This window comes from Octodon degus, unplaced genomic scaffold (genome assembly GCF_000260255.1).
Source record: "Octodon degus isolate 3935 unplaced genomic scaffold, OctDeg1.0 scaffold00039, whole genome shotgun sequence".
Classification (NCBI taxonomy): domain Eukaryota; kingdom Metazoa; phylum Chordata; class Mammalia; order Rodentia; family Octodontidae; genus Octodon; species Octodon degus.
Genome location: NW_004524615.1, coordinates 9,235,467 through 9,247,294, shown reverse-complemented (window position 1 = coordinate 9,247,294; position 11,828 = coordinate 9,235,467). Strand labels below are relative to the sequence as shown.

General features: G+C 42.0%; 1 protein-coding gene across 1 annotated transcript in view; it reads left to right on the top strand.

Moving 5' to 3' along the window:
- The first annotated feature begins 8,345 nt into the window (after positions 1–8,345).
- Positions 8,346–11,828, top strand: part of Ercc5 (ERCC excision repair 5, endonuclease) — a 35,223-nt gene continuing 31,740 nt past the window's right edge. Inside the window, exon 1 of the mRNA XM_023715191.1 lies at positions 8,346–9,338. Within this exon, the coding sequence (XP_023570959.1) occupies positions 9,251–9,338 (88 nt within the window). The 5' untranslated portion in view covers positions 8,346–9,250. The remainder of the gene's footprint in view (positions 9,339–11,828) is intronic.

Genomic DNA, 11,828 nt, shown 5'->3' with positions numbered 1-11,828 from the left:
GTCTTCTTATATTTCTCTGGAATTACTCTTCTTCATTAGAGTTTTCTTTTGCAATTACACTTCTTCCTAAGTGTGGCATGTGAGGTTTTAACTGCTCTGTTCCAGATTTTCTTCTTCAGTCAGTGGCAGCAGCTCTCCTGCTGAATTGTGATGATTAGTCTTGATTTCATATTCCAGCCTGTACTGAATATAATCCAGATCAGAGTCAGCTTTCTGGAACATTAGTTACAGCTTATGGACTTCTGCCTCCATGTTGAATATTGAACAAGGCTCTTCTTAATGTTAATTTCTGGCCTCTTTCTGTTATGAGTTCCCAAGTAACTATATAGATAGTTTGAATTTTCTTTGGGGAGGGGTATGCAAAACTCATGTTGTATCAAAGCCCATCTTCTTCAAAAAGGGTAACTTGTTGCTGAGAATTGACAGCAAGCAATACATGAGCCATTCAATGTATTATACAGGCTTGAAGGGACCTTTCTCCAAGAGGATCCAAAGCCTGGCCAACAACAGACTGACAGAGGGTTGGGCGGTTCATCCTCTGTTGTGGTAAAACAGTTCATTCATATCTGTACATAGGTTTAGCAAAGTTAGTGGCTAGAACAGAAAAAGAAAAGTGAGGTCAGTCCTGTGGACTGAAGGGGATGGTAAGAAAGTAATCCTTAAGATCAGTAACTATCATACTCCAGTACAGTGGAACCAAAGCAGAAGAGTTCTGCAAAGTGCCCATAGGGTAAACACATGCAATAACTCTTAAATACTGAGGCAGCCTCTGAATTCCTGGTTTCTTTGGTATAACAGAAACAGGGTTATTCCAAGGGCTACTGGAAGGCTTACTATGTCCTATTTATACTGTTCCATTGTCGCCAGTAAGCAAATGAGCACATCAGCTTTCCATTTTAATGATAGTGTAGTATTTGGATGGGGAGGAGCCACAATGAGCCAAATTAAATTTTGTCTCCCAGCCAGGACCTCCCCTGTCATTCTTCTAACAGATTTTACGGGTCTGGTATTGCCTTGATTTTTTTCCCTGTTCTCATCCTGGAATAATGTCTCATATTTTCATCTTTCTATCAACATGTGGGAATGCCTCATTAATATTTTGAATCCACCATTCTTTCGGTAGACTCTTGCCCCACAAATTGGCAGAGATCCTTACAATTAATGACTGAAAGACTCCATTAACACTATCAGGGCTTAGACAGGGCAGAGGTGCAGGACACAGCATGACCTGCCCAGCTGACCTGAGCCTCACCAAGGAGGTGACTGCTGCTCAGGTGGGCCAGGCAGATGGCCATGAGATGAAGTCATCACTGAAACATCGGCACCAATATCCACTAATCTTAGAATGTATTTTCCTTTAATCTTAACAGTATTCCTGGACTGATGGCTTGATATCATGAGTGAAGAATACTTCCTTATGGGAAGTGCTGCCAGGTCTTGTATTCCACCAGATCTGTTCCTGACCAGAAGCTCTAGCTTGTCAACAGGTAAAACAATTAATTGGGCAATACAAATTCCTGGTTCAAAAACCCAGACATCCTCTGACTGTACCACAACCTAGTTTTCTCCCAAATAGTCTTAGTTACTTTTCTCTCATTGCTGAGACAAAATATGTATCACCCACGATTAAGGAATGAAAAGTTTATTCTGCTCAATTTGTAGAAGTGTCAGTCTGACAGGGTACAGTAGGTTCCATTTTTTTTTTTGTAATTCCAGTTTTTAAAAAGTCACTTAAGTTCACTTAAATTGCACATGAACTTGTCCCTTTCCCCATCATGTAGCTGACCATAAGCCCACTAAGAGAAAAACAAGGTCATGAATTAGGAACAAATGCAGACCACAATGTCTGCATGACTGACAGGTGGTTAACAGCATCTGGGAAATGTAAACCTTGTGACAATTATCTGTCATTCTTGTAAAATTTCTGAGAACAAGGCAATGTGGGAATGTGGTTCTATGGAAACCTGAAAAGTATATAATCTGGAGGTAAAGTCCAAATGAATGCCAACGTTCTGTTTTCCTGACTCAGTATCAGTGTTGGTCACCAGCTTTCAATGAAAGCTTCCTTGTTCCTATGCTTTTGATTTCTTGTGAGTGCTTCTCTCTTGCTGAATTCGACTGCAACAAGTCCATAAACAGCTGGATCCAAGGCAGGGTGGCATGGCACAGGGGCAAAACTTCACGGTGGCAGAAGACAGTAAAAGCAACAAGAGAAAAAAATGGGGGGTGGGCAAGCCTCTTTTCCTCCCTAACACTGTATGCTGGCTCTCCACCCACACTATCTCCAAGCCCTTTCCTTTCACAAGCTCAGGATGAGGATGCTTACAGAGAGGACCTTAGGCTCCTGCTGAGTGTCTCAGTAAATTTCTAAACATATCTCAAGTTCACACAATACATCCACCATAATGTAGTCTGAATCCATCTAATCTCAGGAAATACCTCAACACCCTGTAGGTCCATCTTATTTTTTTCCTAAGACTAAGCCTATAGTATCTAAGGGAATATATTCCTATGAGGATTTCAACAGGTTTATTTCTGCCAATCAAGGTTACCCAGTCAGCAGATGGAAGGCCTAACCCTAACCTTTCAGAGGTTCTGGCGATCAGGGACTCAACAGTTCACTGGAGACCCCTGTGGATCTGGGCTATCAGCCTGTACTAGGAATACCCCTGTTGATTGTTGGTCTCAGACCTAGCCCATATCCTGTTTCCTGCCAGTGGGAAAATAGGGTTATTTAAAAAATACTTACAGTGACATTGATTAGCCCAATGGTCATCCTTCCAACACCTACGGCAGAGGCCTGGGACTTTCCCCTTGGAGGCAAGATAGCTGCACCCTCTTTTGTCTGGGACTGAGTTCACTCTTCAGGACATGCCCTGTTTTAGTGTAATGAAAACATTTTTGAAGAATCCTGATTTTGTTTAAACTAAACATAGTTTGAGCAAACATAGAGGAGTTTATGACCTTTGACATCAATATCCCAGCATACTTTTAGTTTCCAAGATTTTTAAATCACCAAGATGGTCCCTAATACCTGTATACAGTCCTTATTAGCATTCTCAGTGCTAGCTGCAGCACATCAGTCTCTGAAGCTTGGGCATGCAGTATTTGTCATTAGGCAGCTTCCTGTGATCTGGCTAAGATTTGGGCATAAGGCTCTCATGAACCTTGAAGAATGTACAAGAAGGACTGAGTGGGAACACCTTCCTTAGGAATAGCTGCCCAAGCTTGTTTCATCATGAGAATCAGCTGCTTATCAGCTTGCTCCAGAAGGGTCAACTGTTGGATTAGATCTGAGTGTAGGTCTATTCTCAACAGACTTCTTTAGTAACCTCACGGTGCCTGCTAAGGTTGATTCTGCTGTGCTTGTTCAGCTGCCAACTTTTGAAGAGTAACATGGAAATTTAGCTATTGCAGGACCAACTCAAGGGCTTAATGTCCAAAGAAGCCAAGCACAAAGCTCCTAGGATAGACTCCAAGAAGCCCAATGTGAAATGTCCTTGAAACCCATTATTCATGACACTGGATTTTAGTTCTTTAATCAACTTATCCTCCAAAGGACCATGCTCATATTTTGCTGTGGACTGAGTTTTGATTAATGTCAACTGGAAGTGAACACATCCTTCAAGCTAAGCCAGTCTAACCAGTCTCTGATAAGGAGACACTAACTCTGTATCAGCCACAGATGGAAGGGAAGCAGGAAGAGGAAGAAGAGGAACAGGGCTCTTCACTGTTATTTTCTCTCATGGTTGCACTAGGCATGAGGTGTTTTCCTGTAGTTAATGGACAAGGAACAGCACAGACCAGGCTCCATGTGGAGAAATTTCCAAGGAATACAACATAGCCCTCGCTACAAACAAGCTCCAAACCCTCTCCCCTGTGACCCCAACTTTCTACATTAAATGTGCCAGGCTGAGGAAACCAAGGATTATGTTTGATAACATCTTTTAACACATGAGAAAGCAACTGGGCACTGGCTTGAGTGCCAGACTGGTGCAACAGAATTTCCAATAAAGGGGTGTAACATTAGCCTTCAATGAATTATGCCCCACTGCCTTGGCTGAGGAAGTTCTCCACATGACTTTTGCTTTCTTTGCTGGCTGGGGCAGCACCTCTCAGCTGTGGGACTCTCTACTTCTAACTACTGCTTTCTCACTACACCTTCTGGTTGCGTGCATGTTTCCTGGCCAGGTCCCTGTTTGGGCGCCACTTGTAGGAATAAGCATACGAGTTTATCCCCAATCAGGGAGGCAAATGAGGACAAAGGACAAAAATCCACAGAATTAATGTAGAATTCGGGGACAAAAGAGCCGTGAGCATCTGGCCCACCTCTCTTTTATTGACATAGACAGGGGAGTGGGTAATTAAAGCAGTGGAAGATTCCTCTGCCTCCTGTTATCTACACAACATGACCAGCTAAACAGTTGGATCTTAGTCATGTTGACTCTTTCCCGGACTTGCAATGTGCCAGCAGGCCTGCAGGTTACCACATGAGCACAGCTTGCTGTTTTTTTTTTCTTTGCACTTAGAGATGGTCAATTAGGGCTGAATTCTCTTTATCTGCTCTTTTAAGTACCTTACTTATAAATAACTATCTTCAATCATTTATAATAAGTGAATATACATTATCATGAGTATAATTTTTGATTTCTGTAAGACTTAATAAGTAATAGAAAATTTCATTCTTGTATTAGTTCAAAATAAACAACATAATTTTTGTAGGTTAAAAGCTCTTGAATTCAGCTTCATATAATTCAGCTGAATATTTCAGGAAAGAGGGACGTACGGTTGTAATTTAGTTTTACAAGGGGAAGGATAAAATAAAGGACACATTTTATAAGATTATTTATAATAGTCACCCAGAGACTCATATACAAAAAAAAAGTGCAGGAAATACATTCACACACTAAAGCCTAGGAATCTAGCTGAGGGCCTGGATCCCATGATGATGTCATGCATGAATCCAGCGGAAGACCTAGAGCTCATAACCATGCCTCCCACAAATCCAACTGAACCCCCAGAGCCCAAGACAATGTCTTGTGCAGGTGTGTTTCATGGATCTGCACTGGGCAGGCCCAAAGTTCAGTGGTGGAAGCTAGAAAGTCTGTGACAGTGGGATGAAGGACCTGTGCTAGCAGCCTGAGGGGGTCTGCACTGGATCCAGGAAGCAAAACTCAAAGCAAGAGTCAGAGCTCCTTGGAAAAGAACCACAGCCATCAGTGAGGTCCCAGTCTCCTCCAGTGATGAGGAAGCTGAGTTCCCATCAGGAAAGAGAATGCAACAAGCTTCTCCAGGAGACTAAGCAGTGTACTCTCTTCCCCACTGGAGCCAGGAAGCAGTGTTCAAAGTGAGGATCAGTACTCTCACAAAGTGAACCATAGTCATTCTCGGAGATGAGGTCCTGAGCTCCTCGTCTGATGAGAACAGCCAAATTTATCAGGAAAGCCAGCACAGTAAGTCACTCATGCAGGACATGAGTGACTATTATAAATAATCTTGGGCTTTTTCTTCAGCAGAAAAGCACAAGAGCACCAGCAGCTCCCCAACAGCTTCTATCTGCTCCCAACAGCCCCCCACTTCCTCTCCAGTTCTGCCTCTTTAGCTACTGGCCACAATCCTCAGGTGGGTCTCCCATACTCAGCACCATGCTATTCACCCAGTTGTAACAAGCTGACTACCAGTTGTCAATCTGCCACAGGTAGGAAGAGTCAAGAGGGAAGGAGAAAAATACAACATAAATAAGATTAAAGAACAGGGTGAGCCTAGGGAAGGATGAGTTTGAGTCTGCATCTGACCATATCCAGTTTTTAAAATTAAAGACTTACTACATATGCTAGCTTAAGTTTGTTTACAAGCTTGGCAGCTATTTAGAGCACAGTGGAGTTTGGGTTTAGTCAGACTATTTGTCCAGAAACAGTAGACAAAAATTCCTGTATACGTCTTTGAAAACGAGTAACATTCTTGTCCTATGTAAGTTCTTGGTTAACTCTTCTTAGGATTCTCCATAGATACAAAGAAGTTCCAAACATTGGCTCTGTATTTACTAGCATTATCCAGTTGAGGGAAGTTAGAATGTTCATATTTCCTCATTAAGTAAAATGGGGAAATATTGTCAAGAATACATAAGCTATCTCTTAATGAACAGAGGGGTTTGTTCTAATGGTGTTTGTAAATAGGATATCAAGTCCGCATCTTGTACAGCAATTAACCACTGGGAAGAATGTATGCAATATGTTAATTATTGAAACTGTCGTACCAATTTGGTTTGAAAAAATAAAATAAAATGTCACAAAACAATACACAAGCTAAAACCTGCCATGTTTATCTTTGTCTATTTATTAAGGGTGGTACTGGGGATTGAAACCAAGGCCTTCACAATTAGTGCATCCCCATAAACACTTTCCATTTTTAAAATTTTGAGTCACACTCTTGGTATCATACTAAGTTGTCCTGCCTGGGCTCAAATATGCAACCTTCTTGCCTCAGGCTTTAAATGTGCTGGAGTTAAAGGTGTGTGGCACTATACCATACCTGACTACATGTAGTGTTTAGAACAGTGCCTTGTAAATAGAAAGTTCTAAGTAATATTCTAAAAGATCTTTTTACTGTTCATTTTATAGAAAGCCATTTAAAAACCATCTAAAAGTACTAATTCCTTGTGAATCAAATATGCATATCTTAGTTGCTATTCCTTCAAAATCATTTTATAAATTATATGTTGATTTTGCTGAGTGGTAGAGGCCTGCAATCCCAGAACTTGGGATGCTGAGGCCGGAGAATAACATAAGTTTGATGCCAGGCTGAACTATGTAGCTATACCCTGTCTCAAAAAATTATTGCTTTGGTTTTTAAAATACAGTACTCAAATGTCTATACTACCTGCTTGTTGCTACCCAGATCCCAGGCAGAAACAAGTTCATTTAAAGCAAATCCTTTCACTGTTCTTTGTCTCACTGTCACTGTTAGGAACATAGCTCTCAGAACCTGAATGTAATGCATTCTGTCAGAAACTGAATGACTCAGGCAGCGGCTATGTGATTCATTACATCCTTCAATTCAGCCACAGAATTTTCACCCTACCAATCAGTCACACAAAAACTAACAGAAGCATTGTTTTTCAGTTGATGTTTCATGCTAAAACTCAGATCTCAGAGTGATCCTGGAATTAGATGGGATTCCCATTTTGCTTCCAGGAACTGAGGGTCTCATTGATGCTGCCTAGGACCAGAGAACCTTAGTTTGCTAGGGGTGCTATGACAAAATACTGCAGACTGGTTATTTTGTAAAAAAAAAAAAAAAAACAAAACAAACAAACAAACACCCGAAAACAAAAACCCCAGAATACTTTCTCACAGTTTTGTAGGCTAAAATCCAAGATTAGGTGTTACCGGGTTTGGTTTATCCTCAGGCCTCTGCAAGTTAGATTTACCACCTTCTCTCTGCACCTTTATGTGAACCTTCTTCTGTGTGGGGATCCTTGGAATCTCTGTTCAAATTTCTTTTCCTCTAAGAATAGCAGGCAGGTTGGAGTAGATGATACTGTAATGGCTTTAATTACTTATATACTATTTTTGTGGTAATGTGGATTGAATTGAGGGCTTTGAGCATGTTAGGTAAAAACTGTACACTGGAATACACCCTCCAGGCCCTTTATTACTTCATCTTAACCACCCTTAGAGTAAGGGGGTTAGAGCTTCAACATCTGAATTTTGGTAGTGTACAATTAAGCCCATGAAATATAGTTATTCGATGGTTCAAAGGAGAGAGGAACTCACATCTGCATAACATGCAAGTCATTCTTTCTGAAGGGTAGAATATGCACTGGAGGGCTTTAGATTGGAAGCTCATTTAGGCAGCACTTAAAAATTCTTGCTATACGTCCGAAGTGGGAAATGTAGTCAAGATAGTTCTTGGTTTCAATAAATTTGTAGTCTACTATGGGGGGGGGGGACACGTTAAATAGGCAATTATTTTACTCTCTATAAAATACAACTTGAGAAATTTCTGTGGATTACTACACAGAGGAGGGAACTGCAAAACAAACCAACCCTGTAAGATTCATTTCTGATCAACATGGGTACCATGAACCATCTGTTTGGACACAGTCATGGTTTTGCTAAAAACTTTTTTGACTCATTTCTATTACAAAGGAATACTTTAAATCGACTTTTTTCTTAGTTTTGATCTAGTTTCAATAGTGTAGGGCAAACGTGAACAAAATACAGTGCCAATGCTATCATTTATTGAGTAGCTAATATTGTTTTCAATACATCGCCTCTAATACTTTAAGAACTATGCAATATTGGTCTTGTGCTGTTACAGATGAAAAATAAAACTCTGGACAAGTGTAAATCCAGCAATGCCAACGACGATGATTAGATACGGCTGAGACATGACTCACGTGTTCACAAGCCAGGTTTTCCAGGAACGACTTTGGAAATTTCTTGTAATTTTTAACTCCAAATCCTGGAAATCTACGTTTTAGACGCTAGGTAAAACCAAACATTTCCAGGATAAAACTCTGAATTGTATTACTATTAAGTTACCAAATTCTACTGCAACACACAAAAGAACCAAAAGAGAATCTACCGGTCTGTTGTCTCTTTACGGGTAACACAAGTATTCACAACTGGAAGCGGAATGTGTAGAAACTGATAATGAAAAGGCGCGTAAAACTCGTCACCTTATCAAGAGGACTTTGTGTACGCGCTTTTACTGTTTTAACAGCGATGAGCAGCCATCACGAAGCAAACACGGACTCGAATGTCTCACTTCCGCAGCGCCGCGGGCGCCGAAAATACGCGTCATTACGCAGGGCGGGACTTCTGCTCTGCGCATCCTGTTCGACGGAAGGCGAGAGGTCCCAATCCGTTGGGCTTTACTACCCCCTAACTGGCCCGAGCGGGGTAACTTCTATCTGTTTGTGTAGCTGGCTGTGCCCCTTCATCCCCGTCTTCCGTCAAGGACACAGAGCACACATGTGGGCTGAAGCGCTGAGCTGGGCCAGGTCCAGCTCCTCCCCACCGCCGGCCCTCCGCGGTCCTCTCTTCCGGGAGGCGGCGCCAGCGGCTGGCGGGGCGCCCGCTTGGGGTTCCCCTGAGTGACGCGCGGCCCCGGAGGCCGAGGTCGTCTTGCTTGGCACCGTTCCCGACTCGGAGCCTTCTCCCGGGCCTGGGCGGAGGCACCACGCCTCGCTCGGGAGTCGGGACCGCAGGCCCGGTGGAGCCCGTCGCCAGGGCGGCCCCGGCCCATGGGGGTCCAGGGGCTGTGGAAGCTGCTGGAGGGCGCGGGCCGGCAGGTCAGCCCCGAGACGCTGGAGGGGAAGATCCTGGCCGTGGGTATCCTCGCGCGCCCGGGCGTGGAGCTGGGAGGAGCGGCGGGCGCGTGGGCGCGCGCGGCGGGGGGCGGCGGGGGCCGAGCGCGGCCCCGACCTGAGCGCGGCTCTAACCGGCCTTTGGAGAAAATACTGCTATTTGTACGTGTTTGCAGCGTATAACGATTTCATTCATCTCGGGTGTCTGCTACGTGCATGTAACACATCGTGACACTTTTACCTTCCTTTCTGCCTCCCTTCGTGTCTAGGTGCGTTTGCAAAAGGTCTGTCTTCCTGCTGCTTACCTTTTATGAAGTCGTGCACTGTTTAAGCTCGCGTCCCCGATTTGCCTCGCGTAACCGTAGCGTCTCAAGGTGGACCTTTTTCCTGCAAATGATTCACCTTGGGCTTTGCGAGTTCAGTTCCGCTCCACGTAACGTTTCTTTCGGAGGAGGGTAATGTCGATAGGTGCTTGACTTTGTTTTTTTCTTTGAGGAGGTATAGTGACTTTCATCCTTTAATTGTAGTTCTTGAGTAAGTTTATGTGATAAGACGTTGAAAAGGTTTAAAAGGATACACGTGATTCTCCCAGCCCCTGTTGATCGGCTTCTTAAGGACCTTTGTTTGTGTACTTTTTGGTTGGTTTTGTGTCACTGGAATTAGTTTTTTTAAATTATGAAAACAATACTGTGTTTCAAGTTTGGACTTTTTCGTTATATAATGCACCACCCCTTCGGCTGGTTACACAAGTTTTCTGAATGGGGACCAGAAAGTTATGTAAATGCGTAACTGGTCTGAGCTTGTGTTGGGGAGTGAAATGCTGGCCTGTGTATCGGTTGGGCAAAGAGGCCATTGAATGCGGAAGCACGCTGTTAATTTTTAAAATGCTTTTCCCCCAAGAAATAATTTGCAAATATATTTGCAGTGTATTTAAAAGTTTTTATTCAGGATACCTTCAGCTGGGGAAAATGAAAAGTATTTAAAATCGCATAAGCTGTGTTGCCCTCTAGTGTGGTCCGGGTATCATTGCATTGTGAAGGTTTTTGACAACTGTTAGGCTAATTTTCAGTAACAGACCTTTAAAGCTTTAGCCAGGATTTAGGATCACTTTACATTGATGGTTCGATTAAGCATTAAGAATTTGTAAAACTACTGAGATGACACTTGAAATTGGGCATTCTAATGTTTTAGGGGGTCAAAGTAAGAAAGGGTAAACCGTGTAATTTAAAATACCTGACGTGTAGACGCTCAGAGAAGCCCATTTGGGATAGGGTTTCATTTTTATGAAGCTATTAGGTTTTTTTTGAAAGAATGAATGGTTTACCTAAAGGCTGTTAGAGATACTTTAGCTACAATGATAATATCCCTTATATAATATCTGATTACTTACAATTGATTTTTCTTTGTTTTGTCTTTATGGAAATTCAAGCATCTAAAATACGAATTTTATCTTTTTTGTAAGGAATATATCTACAATTGCAGCAGGTTCTAATTTATTTTCGGACCTCTCAAGTAAAGTATTTGAGCTGTGTGGATAGCTGAGTCTACACAATTAAATATTTTAAATATTTACTTTAAATATTAACTTTCATCTCTTAGACCTTAACGTTTGTGAAAGGAATCTAACTATAATAGGAAGATATTACAGTAAACTGTGCATACAAATGAGTATTTATTAAACTTTAGGTTCTTAACTACATGATTAAGGAAAATTTTTTTTAAAGTAGTATTGACTGTTTGGGTGGGTCTGAACTTCAATGTGATGTTGGGCCTTCCTGCAGATTTTAACTTTTTTTAGTCCTTCAAGAAATGTAAAATATTTGCTTTACATAAACAGTGAAATCAGAAAAGCCAGATTATATAAATATTTTCAGTTTTTTTGATTTGGTGTATTTCTGTAAGAATTTTAAACTGGAATTTCCAGATTTCTCTGGGACGTGGGACTCTCTGTGGTTACCTAAAAAGTAGAACCTTTACATTAGTCTCCATGATCGGGTATTTAAACATGTTTTATCATTAGTATTTTAAGCATATGGGGTGGTATGGTTTGTGTCTAGTTGTCCCCCCAAAGCCTCATGAAGTCTTGGGGCAGACTTGTAGACTTTGTGATTAATTCATGATCCAGTGCTGGGATTATGGGTGTGAGTGCTGCTGGGATTATGGGTGTGAGTGCTGTACCCAGCCTGGGGCCCATAGCCTGAATGCACTATAAGGGAGAGAGACTTGCTCTCTGTTGCCGTTGTTGCTGCTCTTTGCTGCCACCATGAAAGGTTGCTCTCTGCCCTGTCACTGTGCCTTGGAGCCAGCTGAGTATGAACTGAAACCTCCACTAACTGTGAGCTAAATAATTTTTCCTTCCTTCATTTTCAATGTTGGGTATTTGTCCCAGCTACAAGAGAAGAGTAACTGAGACATGGGGTTTAGTAATCTGTTTCAAAAACTCAGTAGCATTTTTTATTAGATAGCAAGGTTGAGAGCCACTGATCTGAAATTAGATTTTCTCTAGTATAAAGTG